Genomic DNA, 17,194 nt, shown 5'->3' with positions numbered 1-17,194 from the left:
AAACACCACATAAAGGAGGAGCGAGGGCCCTGTCCAGAAGAGCTGACAATCTGAGGAAACGGAAACAATAATGCTAAAAACTGTTTTTACTGCTTCACTAGATACATACAAGGGTGTAGAATGAGGTTCCCAATGTACAGGGGAGGTTCTGTATCATCACAAGGTGTAGCAGACGGATTGTGCCGGCTCCGGAGTGTTTTATAAGCTGCTGCTCCGCCCTCCTCTCCTGTCATTGACTGAATCTGAAGTCATCCATGGAAATGAGACTTGTGGATCCACCAATGAGCTGCAGAGGGCAGAGAGCCAACGTCACATTGCTCACATGCCTTTGTCACCCAATAGAACAGCGATGTGACAGCAGTGTCATTTGCATGGCCGGGCTATAAATACGGCCGCTCTGGGAGGAGCAGGATCATTATTCTCTCTCCAGTGAAGAGATCTCTCTGCTCTCATCATGCCTGATCCCGCCAAGTCCGCCCCAGCGCCCAAGAAGGGCTCCAAGAAAGCCGTGACCAAGACTCAGAAGAAGGACGGCAAGAAGCGGAGGAAGAGCCGGAAGGAGAGCTATGCCATCTACGTGTACAAGGTGCTGAAGCAGGTGCACCCCGACACCGGCATCTCCTCCAAGGCCATGGGCATCATGAACTGCTTCGTCGGTGACATCTTCGAGCGCATCGCAGGGGAAGCCTCCCGCCTGGCGCACTACAACAAGCGCCACACCATCACCTCCCGGGAGATCCAGACCGCCGTGCGCCTGCTGCTGCCCGGAGAGCTGGCCAAGCACGCCGTGTCCGAGGGCACCAAGGCCGTCACCAAGTACACCAGCGCCAAGTGATCACCACCGCTGCTCCGCACCACAAAGGCTCTTCTAAGAGCCACCACAGTTTCTAATCTGAGCTTTATACTGGAGTAACTGAGTATACAGCACAATAGCGCGGTATATAGTGCTATAGTTAGAATGTACAGCACTTTTTATATAGATGTGTAGCACAATATTGCGGTATACAGAACTAGATTAGAAATATACTGCACTATACAGAGATGGGGTTATATGGCAATGTCAGTACACAGAAGTATTTGGAGATACATGGGGGTATATGCAGCACATGGAGACTACAGTACTATATGGGGATATATAGCAGTATATGAACGTATACAGTGCTATGAGGCTATAAAGCAGTATATAGTACTATATGGAATTATATATCTGTATATTGGGGTTTACTCTTGTCAGTGTCATTATCCCATACTCCAAGTATCAGTGTACGTGGAGGGGGGGGGGGGGGGGGGGGGATGGCAGTTCTGAACTTTGCACCGGGGCCCCTCAAACTCTAGTTACGCCACTGATCATCATTGTCCCTATTGGGGCTCACAATCCAAATTCCCTATAACTGTATGTCTCTGGAGTGTGGGAGGAAACAGGAGACCCCCGAGGAAATCCACAAACACGGGGAGAACATACACATTTTAAATTGGTTCTTGTCACCTGCCATTTGGTCCCTAGATCTGGGGGATTTCTTCTTGCTGCAGGACATGTGTAAGTATGAGAAGTGGCAGGTGACTGGCATGTATGAATGCCATAGTCCTCACAATATTCCTCACATGGGGAGCAAAATTTAAACATGGAAACCAGGATGAAACCAGTAAGACACATGGGGACCAGGATGGAACATATATTGGGAATTTGGATGACGGTGGGATGAGAATGACTCATGGTGACCAGAATCTGCACTATAAAGAATGTACAGCACTCACAGGAGCTGGCCCCGTCCTCACAGGAGCTGGCCCCGTCCTCACAGGAGCTGGCCCCGTCCTCACAGGAGCTGGCCCCGTCCTCACAGGAGCTGACCCCGTCCTCACAGGAGCTGGCGCCGCTCATCTATTGTGTCTGGATAATGCTGGAGTTTAGGCAGGAATATAGTTACAGGCGGTGCACTGTGTATGAGAAGGGTGGAGCAGTGGGTATAGGTGGCACTAATGTTTATAAATATGGGTTTCTTTGCTCCGGTCCTTTATACACGATTCCTCCCCCACCCTTCATATCTGTAGTGGGAGGCGCTGAGTCAGCCGCTGTTATGGCCTTTCTCCGGGTACTTGGGGCCGGTGATGGGTGTCGGGCATTAGAAGGGTATAATGTGGGCAGATGCTGCTCCTCTGCCAGCGGCTCCTGATGACCTCATTACCCATATGCAGTGTGGCGCACGGACACTGCCGCTCACACTGGATCTATATACAATCCCTGCAGACAATGTGTGATAGTAAATCCCATTACTGCATCTAAACACTGAGCACATGAGATGTGAGCGGCGTCACTGCTGTATGGAATATACGGGATAATAATGGAGACACTTGTGGATTCCTGAGATCCCATCAGCCGCGACAAGCCGCCTCCTGCGCTGCCCTGACCTCCTCTCTCCATACAGCAGCGGCGCCGCTCACACTTCATACACTCGGGGTTTGCAGACATCTTGGCTCTTCCAGAGGCGCTGGATTCTTCTGTGGATTATGCGTGTGTTGGACGTGTTCACATTTGCTGTATGCGGAGTCGCTGCTCAGTTCTCTTTATGCTGCACAGACCCCATTATAAGCCTCCATATAGCGCTGAATATAAACCTACAGAAGTGACATTCACTCAGCCCCAGACCCCCCCTGACACCGCGGGGCGCAGAGGACAGAGAGCGGGAAACTCAGCCATTGTGCGGGGATTTCAAATTCAGAGCTCAGCCAATCAGCGCATTGTACGATTCTGGCTCCGCCCACACAATTCCTTCCACAGATGCTCGGTGGTAACAGCTAACTACCCGTGATGAATCCAGCCGCCTTTAGAGCAGAATAAAAATGTAAGACTGGAGGGATTACACCACTATGGAGAAAGTATAAGCGGCTCCACATGGAGTATACAGTGGTGTATGGAAGGAGAACACAGCACTATAAAGAGATATAAAGCTTTGTATAGATGATAAACAGAACAATATGACAGTTTACAGCAGTATATGGAAGTATACAGCATTATGGATGGTGTATAGGCACTGCACGGGTTATACTGTACTTTGTGGACGTATACACCACAATATGGAAGGATCCAACACTTTATAGATCTACAGCACATTATGGAGTATACAGTACAGCGGGGAGATTAGGCTGTCGCATTTTAAGTGCTCTGCACCTCCATATAATGCTGGATGCCCCCTAACAGTATAAGTCACCATATAGTGCTGAATACAACCTATATAATCTTCACTCTGAGCCGGAGCCCTCTCGCCGAGGATCTCACAGAACAAAGAGCGAGAAAAGCAGCCAGTCAGGGAATTATTCGATGCGCAGCCAATCAGCGCTAAGCAGGCCTCTGCCTACGTCAACAAAACCTAACCGTTAACTCCTTAGTGCCCGCGATGTTTCCAGCCGGCCCTAAGGCAGCGCAGCCTACAGTGATCGACCTCAGCGCTGATCTCCCGCCCCTCTCCGCAGCAGGATCTATAGCTTTTTCTCAGAGACTGTGGGTGGCTCTCAAAAGAGCCTTTGTGTTGTTTTCATTGTGGGAGGCAAAAGCATTAACCCCCGAAGCCGTAGAGAGTGCGGCCCTGGCGCTTGAGCGCGTACACCACGTCCATGGCGGTGACGGTCTTCCTCTTGGCGTGCTCGGTGTAGGTGACGGCGTCACGGATCACGTTCTCCAGGAAGACTTTCAGGACGCCGCGAGTCTCCTCATAGATGAGGCCGGAGATGCGCTTGACGCCTCCTCTGCGGGCGAGACGGCGGATGGCGGGCTTGGTGATGCCCTGGATGTTGTCCCGGAGAACCTTCCTGTGCCGCTTGGCGCCGCCCTTCCCCAGACCTTTCCCTCCTTTGCCGCGTCCAGACATCTTCCGCGTACTCAGCAAAACACTATGACTAAAGAGAGCACAGTCCTCCTTTATATAGAGCGAGGGAGGACCAGAAAGAGAACAGGAGAGATGACGCAGGGCGGGGGAATTTATATTATCGGTTTCGCTCCTCCTCTGCTGATTGGCTGAGCACAGAACTGTTGGAGATTTTGAATTTCCCGCTCATTGTCCGGTTATTTTCCCGCTTCTACAGTGTTAATGTTAAATATAGACACAACCTTTATTCCAATAAACTCTCTATAGCTCTGTATATTCTAATATTGTGAATATCTCCATATACTGCGATAAATCCACCATATAGAGCCATAAAGCCCCATATTAGTGCTGTACACTGCCATATAGTATTGTATAGTCCCGTATAATGCTGGATGTCACCTTATTGTGCTGTATAATCGTCATCCATATAGTGCATATACTTCCTATATTGTGCTGCCCTACGGTATAAAGTGCTGTCTACCCAATATAGTACAGTAATCTCTATATAGACCTGTATACCGCCATATAGCGCTGCATACCCCAAATACAGTCCTGTATACCGCCATATACCTCTGTTTGAGGCAATCTATATGAATAAGATCCCTGGAGCTGTTAGTCATTATTTATACTGACCTCTGACCTTCAATCCAGCAAACTCCATACACTGCTGTATATTCGCATATAGCGCTGCATTGTCTCCACATAGTGATGTATACGATCATATCGTGCTGTATATTCCCCATACACACTTTACTACTATATACCTTCATATAGTGACGTGTGTGCTGTATACCGCCATATACTCCTCTTTGATTGATCTACACGAGATCACTTGAGTAGAGTTGAGCGCGGTTCGAGGTTCTCCAGTTCTAGGCTCGAGTGATTTTGGGGCCTGTTCTAGATCGAACTAGAACTCGAGCTTTTTGCAAAAGCTCGATAGTTCTAGAAATGTTCGAGAACGGTTCTAGCAGCAAAAAAAACAGCTAATTCCTAGCTGGCTTTCCGCTGTAATAGTGTGAGTCACTCTGTGACTCACACTATTATGGCATTTCAGTGTATAGTGTGCGTGAACAGCACCTTCAGATCACTGCTGTTTGTATAATGGCGATCACCATTTTTTTTTTTTTTCCTTGTCTTCCTTCCCTAAGCGCGCGCGTCTTGTGGGGCTGGCCAGCATGTCAGCCAATCCCAGACACACACACAGCTAAGTGGACTTTTAGCCAGAGAAGCAACGGCATGTGTGATAGGATGTCCATGTCACATGTCCCTGCATTATAAAAACGAGTATCTGCCCGTCCGGACGCCATTATCTCTTCTGAGTCCTTGGTGTCAGACATCATTGGCGCAGCTCCGTCCTGAGTCCTATCGCTGATACAGCTGTATACGCTCCATACACAGCGCTGGACAGCTTAGGGATAGCACTTTCCATCAGTCCTTTTAAGGGCTCGTACCGGCAGGGTCAGAGTTAGGCTATGTGTCCACGTTGCTTTTTACCTGCTTTTTACCTGCTTTTTTGCTGCTTTTTCAACTGCAGCGTTTAATGGCAAAATAGATGTGCTCTGCTTTTCAAGCAAAGTCTATGGGAATTTGGGATTCTTGTGCCCACTATGCAGTTCAAACTGCTGCCTTTTTCTAGCAGAAATTTGGTCAAAAACTCTGCTTTGCAGTTCAAAACGCAAATGGCAAAAACAATTGACATGTCAATTGTTTTTGCCATTTGGGTTTTGCACTGCAAAGCTGAGTTTTTGTCCAAAGTTCTGCCACAAAAAGGCTGCAGTTTGAACTGCATAGTGCGGACAAGAAACCCAAATTCCCATAGACTTTGCTTGAAAAGCAGAGCACATCTATTTTGCCATTAAACGCTGCAGTTGAAAAAGCAGCAAAAAAGCAGGTAAAAAGCAGGTAAAAAGCAACGTGTACACATAGCCTTAAGGTGACAAGTCCTGAAAACAGAGACAGCGTCTGTGTAGCTAAGGTCAGGGATTTCGTCGCTGCATTTCCCCATTAGGAGGGAATAGAAAGGCAGGCTTCCATTCCTCTACCCAGAGCCCCACAATCCTGGCACTGTACCCTTCTGTCCTCTGCACACTCCAACTCATTATAACTAAGCCATTATACTAGCAAACACTCAGTGTACCTAGTGGCATCCTAAACGTGGCTATTGGACTGTTGTCTAGTCACACTAGTGCAAAGACATTTGCAGTACCTCTACCTGCATTGCACACTCCAACTCATTATAACTAAGCCATTATACTAGCAAACACTCAGTGTACCTAGTGGCATCCTATACGTGGCTATTGGACTTTGCTATAGTCCCACTAGTGCAAAGACATTTGCAGCACCTCTGCCTGCATTGCACACTCCAACTCATTATAACTAAGCCATTATACTAGCAAACACTCAGTGTACCTAGTGGCATCCTATACGTGGCTATTGGACTTTGCTATAGTCCCACTAGTGCAAAGACATTTGCAGCACCTCTACCTGCATTGCACACTCCAACTCATTATAACTAAGCCATTATACTAGCAAACACTCAGTGTACCTAGTGGCATCCTAAACGTGGCTATTGGACTTTGCTATAGTCCCATTAGTGCAAAGTCATTTGCAGCACCTCTGCCTGCATTGCACACTCCAACTCATTATAACTAAGCCATTATACTAGCAAACACTCAGTGTACCTAGTGGCATCCTAAACGTGGCTATTGGACTTTGCTATAGTCCCACTAGTGCAAAGACATTTGCAGCACCTCTGCCTGCATTGCACACTCCAACTCATTATAACTAAGCCATTATACTAGCAATTTTTGCTGCCAGTTTAAGGGCCGTAGTTGCATTGTCAGGGATATTTATTCTTTATTATTCTGCTGTTAATAAAGCTAGACCACCACTGCAATCTACACCACCTCTCAATTTTTACTACCACATTTTCAGTCCACAATCTTGTCGCAATCAACATGAGTGGCAAAATGACAGATGCTGGTGGAAAGGGGAAGAGGCGTGGTGGAAAAGGCAAAAAAGGTTTTGTCCGTGGGGAAGGTGGCAAAGCTCCATTATCATCTGCTGAAGAGAGACCATCTACCAGCAAAAGTACGATGTCTACTACTTACCGTGGACAATCCGATGTGCTCCCTTTTTTACGGACACGAACAACAGGAACAAAGGTAGATGATGGCCAAAAAAGAAAAATGCTTGAATGGATCTCAAGTGGTCCAACAAGTGCCCTCTCAGCCACTTCAAGTACCGCATCCAAAAAACACCAGTCCTCTGAGTTGTCATCCCAATCAAACTTGCTTTCTCCCAGCTCTGAAGTCTCCATCAGCCCTGCACAGTATGGTGGAACTGAGATGGCTGAGTCTGCAGAGCTGTTCAGTCACACTATAGCCTGGGAATCAGAGGTGTGCTCCCAAGCTACAGTGAGTACAGAACAGGAAATGGTCTGCAGTGATGCCCAGAACCTTTGTGACTCTGATTCAGGCCGTGAGGACCAAGTTTCTGAGCATAATGTTGACCCTTTGTCACAAACTGTAACACCTGTGGTTATAGACAATGAGGAACATACTGATGAAGATGAGACACAGATACCCGATTGGGATGACAACTTAAATATTCGGTCAGGGCAAGAAGAGGCTCGGTCTGAGGGGGAGGGGAGTGCAAACACAACAATTGATGATGAAGTTCTAGATCCCACCTACTGTCAACCCACAGTCAGGCACTCGAGGAGGTCAACAGAGGTGGTGGAGGAGGATGCAACTGATGACGAAGTTACCTTGCGCCTTTCTGGACACAGTCGGAGTGCTGGTAGCACGTCTACAACTGCATCCTCAGCCACCACTCTGCCTCTGAGCATTATTCGGGGTGGATCAACAGGTCGTATGGCCTCTAAGCCTTGCCTAGCCTGGTCCTTTTTTGACATAGAAAAAGATCGCCCAAATTATGTGGTCTGTAAAATTTGTCGTGATTCTGTTAGTAGAGGTCAAAACCTCAGCAGTTTGACAACTTCTTCCATGAATCGTCACATGAATAAATATCATATGGCCCGGTGGGAAGCTCACTGTGCTGCAATGCGGCCTAGCGGAGCGAACCATCCACCGCCTGCCCCTTCCAGTGCATCCGTGCGCTCTTCATCTTCTAGGACTGTGGGGACAGCTGTCACACCTGTTTTTCCACGCACAACTTCCACCACTGTAACCGCAACAGGCAGTTTGCTTGGTAGGTCGTCAGTTGGTTTGGAAGGGGAAACAAGTGAGTGTGTACAGCTCTCTCAGACATCGATAGCACCAACGTTGGATGAAGGCAACATCATGTCTCCGCCTGCACTTTCCTCACAAACCTGCATTTTTCCAGGGACACCCTACTCAACACCGTCTACACACAGCAGCCAGATCTCTGTCCCTCAGATGTGGTCAAATAAAAGGCCACTTCCTGCGACCCATGACAAAGCTAAGAGGTTGACTCTATCCCTCTGCAAGCTGTTGGCTACTGAAATGCTGCCTTTTCGCCTAGTGGACACACAGGATTTTAGAGACCTTATGTCTGTCGCTGTGCCCCAGTACCAGATGCCTAGTCGCCACTACTTCTCTAAGAAAGGTGTGAACGCGCTACACCAGCATGTCGCACACAACATCACCGCTTCCTTGAGAAACTCTGTGTGTGAACGGGTGCATTTCACCACCGATACTTGGACCAGTAAGCATGGACAGGGACGTTACATGTCGCTGACTGGGCACTGGGTAACTATGGTGATAGATGGTGAAGGGTCTGCTGCACAAGTCTTGCCGTCCACACGACTTGTGTGTCAATCCTCTGTCTGTCCAAGTTCCGCCACTGCTTCTGCATCCTCCACCTCATCTGGCTCCTCCACCTCCGCCCCAAGCCTGCCTGGTCAGGCCACCAGCGTTCTCACTGCGCAGAAGGAATCACACACCCCTCATTACTATGCTGGCAGCAGAGCGCAACGGCATCAGGCGGTCTTTAGCTTGACATGTCTTGGGAATAAGAGTCACACAGCTGAGGAGTTGTGGTCAGCTCTGCGGTCCGAGTTTAATAAATGGTTGTCTCCACTCAACCTGCAGCCTGGTAAGGCCGTGTGCGACAATGCTGCAAACCTGGGTGCGGCCCTTCGCCTGGGCAAGGTGACACACGTACCTTGTATGGCTCACGTGTTGAACCTTGTCGTCCAGCAATTTTTAACACACTATCCCGGCCTAGATGGCCTTCTGAACAGGGCACGAAAACTGTCTGCTCACTTCCGCCGTTCAAGCGCCGCAGCTGAGCGACTTGCATCGCTCCAGAAGTCTTTCGGCCTGCCGGTTCATCGCCTGAAATGCGATGTGGCGACACGCTGGAATTCAACTCTCCACATGTTACAGCGACTGTGGCAGCACCGCCGAGCCCTGGTGCAATACGTCATGACGTATAGCCTGGGCCAACGAGATGCAGAGGTGGGTCAGATCACCCTGATGGAGTGGTCTCAGATCAAGGACCTATGCACCCTTCTGCACAGTTTCGACATGGCGACGAATATGTTTAGCGCTGACAATGCCATTATCAGCATGACGATTCCAGTCATTTACATGCTGGAGCACACGCTAAACACTATTCGGAGTCAGGGGGTGGGACAACAGGAAGGGGAGGAACTACAGGAGGTTTCATATGCGCAAGGGACAACAACATCACCAAGGTCCAGACGTTCATCATCACCAAGGCGCCAGGCATGGGACCATGGGGGACAGGGATCAACAAGGGCGCGTGGTAGCAGGCGAAATGTTGAGGAAGGTGCAGGAGAACATGAAGAAATGGAGGACGAACTGTCCATGGACATGGAAGACTTAGCAGATGATGGAGACCTTGGTCAAATTTCAGTTGAAAGAGGTTGTGGGGAGATGTCAGAGGAAGAAAGAACGGTTAGCACCTCTATGCCACAAACACAGCGTGGACTTGGTCCTCATGGCTGCGCAAGACACATGAGTGCCTTCTTGTTGCACTACCTCCAACATGACCCTCGTATTGTCAAAATTAGAAGTGATGATGACTACTGGCTTGCCACACTATTAGATCCCCGGTACAAGTCCAAATTTTGTGACATAATTCCAGCCATAGAAAGGGACGCACGTATGCAGGAGTATCAGCAGAAGCTGTTACTCGATCTTAGCTCGGCTTTTCCACCAAACAACCGTGCAGGCGCAGGGAGTGAATCTCCCAGTTGTAACTTGACAAACATGGGACGGTCTCGTCATCTTCAACAGTCTACCCGTACCAGTAGGACCGTATCTGGTGCTGGTAACAGCAATTTTATGGAATCTTTTCATAATTTTTTTAGACCCTCCTTTGCAAGGCCACCAGAGACAACAAGTCTGACACATAGTCAACGGCTGGAGAGGATGATACAGGAGTATCTCCAAATGAACATCGATGCCATGACTTTGCAACTGGAGCCTTGCTCACTTTGGGCTTCGAATCTAGAAAAATGGCCAGAGCTCTCCAGTTACGCCTTGGAGATTTTGTCGTGTCCAGCTGCCAGCGTTGTCTCTGAACGTGTCTTCAGTGCTGCTGGGTGTGTGCTGACAGATAAGCGCACGCGTCTGTCCAGTGACAATGTGGACACACTGACGTTCATCAAAATGAACAAGTCATGGATCCAGAAGGAATTTACTACCCCTGTGTCATCCTGGGGAGAGTAAATGCTTGTGGATTTGGAATGTGCTTGATGCACAAGAAACGCAGCAGTGTAGACATTGCCGATATGGATGGAGGTTTTCTTTTTATGCATCAATAAATATTTTTGTGTCCATGGAGCGGATTTCTCCTCTTTGCAGTTAGTCTCGGCAGTAACTATCCGTGCTCCGCACATGGCTGCACTCAGGCATTACTGGGGAGCTGGGCTTTGTCTCCTCACCGCCTGATAACATTGTGCCATGTCCCCTCATTAATATTACTCCGTGTAGGGCTGTATTTCCACATATAGTTCTCTATAATGCTGATATTGTACCTTCTACCTCCATATAGCGCTTTATATTTCCATTTATCGTGTAGCAGCCGATATCAGATCAGTGACTGCAAATCACAGCCCCAGATAAACCAGATTATGTCACTGCACGGAGCAGCCTCATCCCCCCGCACTCCCCATGTGCTGCATTAGATATGTACGTATCTCTTTTGCGGGCAGATACCGCATAGCTCCATATAGCGCTGTATCCTCCCGTACATTGCTATATTTCCCGCAGTGCACTATACCTCCATATCCTTTCCCGGTCACTACAGAGCGGAGGCCGCTGGAGGTAACAAGTCCCCGGGCAGCTCCATCCCCCCATATACACGATCCTCACCGAAATCCTCCAGCCACAAACCTCATCTGTAGCGACCATCGCAGCGCAGAGGATCTGCTCCAATCACTGCCACAGCCAGAAACTGGGACCGTCCAGTATAAAGCTCAGATTAGACAATGTGGTGGCTCTTAGAAGAGCCTTTGTGGTGCGGAGCAGCGGTGGTGATCACTTGGCGCTGGTGTACTTGGTGACGGCCTTGGTGCCCTCGGACACGGCGTGCTTGGCCAGCTCTCCGGGCAGCAGCAGGCGCACGGCGGTCTGGATCTCCCGGGAGGTGATGGTGTGGCGCTTGTTGTAGTGCGCCAGGCGGGAGGCTTCCCCTGCGATGCGCTCGAAGATGTCACCGACGAAGCAGTTCATGATGCCCATGGCCTTGGAGGAGATGCCGGTGTCGGGGTGCACCTGCTTCAGCACCTTGTACACGTAGATGGCATAGCTCTCCTTCCGGCTCTTCCTCCGCTTCTTGCCGTCCTTCTTCGGAGTCTTGGTCACGGCTTTCTTGGAGCCCTTCTTGGGCGCTGGGGCGGACTTGGCGGGATCAGGCATGATGAGCGCAGAGAGATCTCTTCACTGGAGAGAGAATAATGATCCTGCTCCTCCCAGAGCGGCCGTATTTATAGCCCGGCCATGCAAATAACACTGCGGTCACATCGCTGTTCTATTGGGTGACAAAGGGAAACTGAACCAGCTCCGCCCCCTGCAGCTCATTGGTTGCCTTCTCTCTGCCGTCACATCAGCAGCTTTTCTCCTCTGTATCTCCCCCATACTACAGATCTCCATACAGCGCTATAAACCCCGCAGTGTACACGGCGCTGTGCACCCTGGGCCCCCGTCACTCTGCCCCCGCTCTGCAGTGCCCGGTAATGCCCCGTATAACACGGAGGAAGCAGTGACTGCAGGAGCGGAGTCTCGGTGCTGAGCGGCCGCGGTTCACTCTCCTGACAGCGGCTTTTACTTCTACATTCAGATATTTCACATTAGAAGCTGCAAAAACAACAACGGAGATAACAAAGGGTTAACAGAGACAAACCACGTGGAGCCTGTAACCCGGAGCAGTCTGTGGGCGGAGCCAGATACTTGCTACAAAGTGATAGGCTGAAAATCGAATTTTGATCTTCCCGCTCAGTGGCCGATAGCTCCTCCCACTCTTTGTCTCTATTCTGTAACACGCGGCCTCAGGGCGGACGTTCTGCTGAGATTTGTACATCCGCCGATTCCCAGCACCCGACACAGATCTGTGCGATCTGCAGACGGTGAAGATTTTTCCTAATTAATTCATCTCTCACTCTGGTTAACCCCTAATTGCTCGTGTTACCGCGGATCCGGTATTATTTCCGTGCACACAAAAGATGCGACGTCACCACCAGAAGCAGCGGCAGCGCACAATGAGCTGCTCCTGGGACAACAGCAGAGGATGCATGTAAAAACGTATATATATACATATATATATATATATATATATATATATATATATATATACACAATCCGGTGCAGACACTATAACACACAATAGGGTGAGCGGGATGTAAGTCATGCAGGAACCAGAATGAGAAACCAAGATGGGACCAGGAAGGAACGCATAAGTGGACAAGGAAGGAAGACTTATGGGGGTGAGAGTGGAACTCTTATGGGGACCGTGATGTAAGAAATATGAGGACCAGGACGGCACATATGGGAATCAGGCTGGGAGACATTGGGACAAGGTGTGTGAGGTATATGAGGTCTCGGATGACGTATACGGACGAGTATTGTGTACCGGCGATTGAGTACAATTCACATTATCAGTACATTTTAGCACTAAAAACACTGAGCAGCTGGAAGATGTGCGGCAGTGGAGGTCAGCAATGGCAGCCGGGGCAGCAGTACAGTATAGATGACATGATGGTCAAGCACTAGATGCAGGGGTCGGATTCAGACGGTCTTGCCTCCCTGAACCGGCAAAAATCAGCGCCCACGTCCGATTCTGGGGCTCATCCGCTTAATCTGATGCCGGCAGCTGATTTTGACAGGCACATGGGTGACGTATAATGTGACCGCCATATGCTGCTGATACGGTTTGACTGATAATGACGAGACAGTCCCATGCTTGGCAAGTGACAACTGGGAGATTCACTCCCTGCACCACTGGCGTTTGGTGGAAAAGCCGAGCTAAGATCGAGTAACAGCTTCTGCTGATACTCCTGCATACGTGCGTCCCTTTCTATGGCTAGAATTATTTCGCCAAATTTGGACTTGTACCGGGGATCTAATAGTGTGGCAAGCCAGTAGTCATCATCACTTCTAATTCAGACAATCCGAGGGTCATGTTGGAGGTAGTGCAGCAAGAAGGCGCTCATGTGTCTTGCGCAGCCATGCGGACCAAGTCCACGCTGTATTTGTGGCATAGAGGTGCTACCCGTTCTTTCTTCCTCTGACATCTCCCCCCAACCTCGTTCAACCGAAATTTGACCAAGGTCTCCCTCATCTGCTGAGTCTTCCATGTCCATCGAGAGTTCGTCCTCCATTTCTTCCTGGTCTCCTGCACCTACCTCAAGATTTTGGCTTCTACCATGCGCCCTTTTTGATCCCTGTCCCCCATGGTCCCATGCCTGCCGCGTTGGTGATGATGAACGTCTGGACCTTGGTGATGTTGTTGTCCCTTGCGCATATGAATACTCCTGTAGTTCCTCCCCTTCCTGTTGTCCCACCCCCTGACTCCGAATAGTGTTTAGCGTGTGCTCCAGCATGTAAATGACTGGAATTGTCATGCTGATAATGGCATTGTCAGCGCTAAACATATTCGTCGCCATTTCGAAACTGTGCAGAAGGGTGCATAGGTCCTTGATCTGAGACCACTCCAGCAGCGTGATCTGCCCCACCTCTGCATCTCGTTGGTCCAGGCTATACGTCATGACGTATTGCACCAGGGCTCGGCGGTGCTGCAACATGTGGAGAGTCGAATTCCAGCGTGTCGGCACATCGCATTTCAGGCAGGTCGAAAGACTTCTGGAGCGATGCAAGACGGTCAGCTGCGCCGCTTGAACGGCGGAAGTGAGCAGTGAGTGACCGTGCCCTGTTCAGAAGGCCATCTAGGCCGGGATAGTGAGTTAAAAATTACTGGACAACAAGGTTCACCACGTGAGCCATACAATGCACGTGTGTCACCTTACCCGAAGGGCCACACCCAGGTTTGCAGCATTGTCGCACACGGCCTTCCCTGGCTGCAGGTTGAGTGGAGACAACCATTTATTAAACTCGCTCGCAAGAGCTGACCACATCTCCTCAGCTGTGTGACTGTTATTTCCAAGACATTTCAAGATAAAGACCGCCTCATGCAGTTGCACTCTGCTGCCAGCATAGTAAGGAGGTGTGCGGGATTCCTTGTGCGCAGTTTCAACGCGGGTGGCCTGACCAGGCAGGCTTGGGGCGGAGGTGGAGGACCCAGACGAGGTTTAGGAGGCAGAAGCGTTGGAGGAACTTATACATACAGAGGATTGACGCACAAGTCGTGGGGACGGCAAGACTTGTGCAGCAGACCCTTCACCATCTATCACCATAGTTACCCAGTGCCCAGTCAGTGACATGTAATGCCCCTGTCCATGCTTACTGGTCCAAGTATCGGTGGTTAAATGCACCCTGTCACACACAGGGTTTATCAAGGAAGCGGTGATGTTGTGTGCGACATGCTGGTGTAGCAAAGGCACACCTTTCTTGGAGAAGTAGTGGCGAATGGGCATCTGGTACTGGGGCACAGCGACAGACATAAGGTCTCTAAAATCCTGTGTGTCCACCAGGCGGAAAGGAAGCCTTTCTGTAGCCAACAGCTTGCAGAGGGATAGAGTCAACCTCTTAGCTTTGTCATGGCTCGGGAGGAAATAGCCTTTTAATTGTCCACATCTGAGGGACCGAGATCTGACTGCTGTGTGGAGACGGTGGTGAGTAGGGTGTCTCTGGAACACTGCTGGTCTGTGAGGAAAGTGCAGGTGGAGATATGATATTGCCTTTATCCAAATTTGGTGCTCTCGATGTCTGAGAGAGCTCTACAATAGCACCTGTTTCCCCTTTCAAACCAACTGACGACCTGCCAAGCAAACTACCTGTTGCGGTTAAAAAGGTGGAAGGTCTGGACAGCTGTCCCCACAGTCATAGAGGATTAAGAGCGCGCGGATGCAGTTAAAGGGGCAGACGGTGGTTGTCCCGCTCCGCTAGGCCACATTGTAGCATACTAAGCTTCCAACTGGGACTTATGCTTGTTATTCTTGTGACGGTTCATGGACGAAGAGGTCAAACTAGTGAGTTTTTGGCCTCTACTTACAGATTGCCGTCAAAGCCGACAGATCACGAATTGGGTGATCCTTTGCGATTTCAAAAAAGGACGATGCTATGCAATGCAACTATTAGAGCCCATGCGACCTGCAGAGCCACCCCGACTTGTGCTCAGAGGCAGAGTTGTGGCTGAGGATGCAGTTATTGATGTGCTGCCAGTACTCCGTCTTTGTCCAGGAAGGCGTAAGCTAACCTCGTCGTCAGTCTCATCCTCCCCCACCACCTCTGCTGACCTCCTCGAGTGCCTGACTGTGGGTTGACAGTAAGTGGGATCTAGAACTTCATTATCAACCGTTGTATTTGCACTCCCCTGGCCCTCAGACCTAACTTCTTCCTGCCCTGACTGAATAGTTAAGTTGTCATTCCAATCAGGTATCTGCGTCTCATCGTCATCAGTATGTTCCTCATTGTCTCCTCCAAGAGGTGTTACAGTTTGTGAATGAGGGTTTACATTATGCTCAGAAACTTGGTCATCACAGTCTGAATCTGACTCACAAGGTTTCTGGGCATCACTGCAGACCATTTCCTGGTCTGTACTCACTGTAGTTTTGGAGCAGACCTCTGATTCCCAGCCTATAGTGTGACTGAACAGCTCTGCAGACCCACCCATCTCTGTTACACCATACTCTGCAGAGCGGGTCAAATTGGCCGAATCTTATAGAGCAAAGACATGTGACATGCACAGCCTATGACACATGCCCTTGCTTGTCTGGCATAAATCCACTTTGCAGTGTGTGTCTCTGTGATTTGCTGACAACCTGGCTTGCCCCACTGCACGCGCGGTTAGGGAAAAAAAAATGGCGATCGGCATTCTTTTAGCACTTTTCAGCACTCAGCAGTAGCACAGATCTAAACCGCGACCCCCCGCACACCACGCTGACTTTTGATAATAGCGTGATTCACAGTGACTCACACTATTACAGTGAAAAGCCAGCTAGTAACTAGCGAGGATTTTTGTGGATCGAACCGTTCTCGAACGTAACTCGAACTTCCGAGCTTTTAGCAAATCGTTCAAGTTCGTCGAACGACTCGAACACCCCCCAAAATCATTCGAACATGAAATTGGTGAACCTCGAAACTTGAACATTGCTCATCTCTAATTGTCATTTTGTCTTTAGTAAAAAAAAGCTGACAAATGGAGACGAAGATAACATATGGGGACCGACACAGAACACATATAGGCTCCAGGATGGGAGACATATGGGGACCAAGATGGAGCTAATATCATATCCTGACCAGAATAGGAGAGTTTTGTGGACCGGGAAGATGAAAATATGGGGACAAGGATGGAAGACAGATGGTGACAAGGATGTAAGATATGTTGGGACCAAGATGGTGACATATGGGGACCAGGTTTACAAAAATATGGGGCAAGTATGGGAGACAGATGGGTACATGAATGGAACATGTGACGCCCTGGACTAGCCAGGTAGTCACAGACATACCAACACACACACCCCCACCCTAGGTAGTTACAGCAGCCAAAACATAAAACCCTTGTTGCCTCCCTCCAGGGTCTGATGTCCACACTAGGTGGGGCGGAGCCAGGCGGTTGGCCCCACCCACCAAGGAGTTCACAGGCCTGGAGGCGGGAAAAGTGTCAGTTAGAGTTAGAGTCTGGAGGTGAAAGTGAGAGGAGTGAGCACTTGGGTGTCTGGGTTGGAGCCCAGACACTAACAGCAAGGTTGGCAGACGGTGGTG

At 49.6% G+C, this 17,194-nt stretch overlaps 1 protein-coding gene across 1 annotated transcript; it reads left to right on the top strand.

Moving 5' to 3' along the window:
* The first annotated feature begins 454 nt into the window (after window positions 1-454).
* LOC142302637 (histone H2B 1.1) lies at window positions 455-835 on the top strand. The gene has a single exon (XM_075343740.1). It carries the CDS (start codon window positions 455-457, stop codon window positions 833-835), a length of 381 nt encoding a protein of 126 aa, XP_075199855.1.
* Window positions 836-17,194: the final 16,359 nt, after the last annotated feature.

Source organism: Anomaloglossus baeobatrachus, chromosome 4, assembly GCF_048569485.1.
Source record: "Anomaloglossus baeobatrachus isolate aAnoBae1 chromosome 4, aAnoBae1.hap1, whole genome shotgun sequence".
NCBI classification, from domain to species: domain Eukaryota; kingdom Metazoa; phylum Chordata; class Amphibia; order Anura; family Aromobatidae; genus Anomaloglossus; species Anomaloglossus baeobatrachus.
The sequence above is the reverse complement of the archived record's forward strand: the minus strand, read 5'-3'. Positions and strand labels throughout refer to the sequence as shown.

Coding starts and splice junctions, on each gene's coding strand:
- LOC142302637 (XM_075343740.1), top strand. CDS start 455: ATGCCTGATCCCGCCAAGTCCGCCCCAGCGCCCAAGAAGGGCTCCAAG.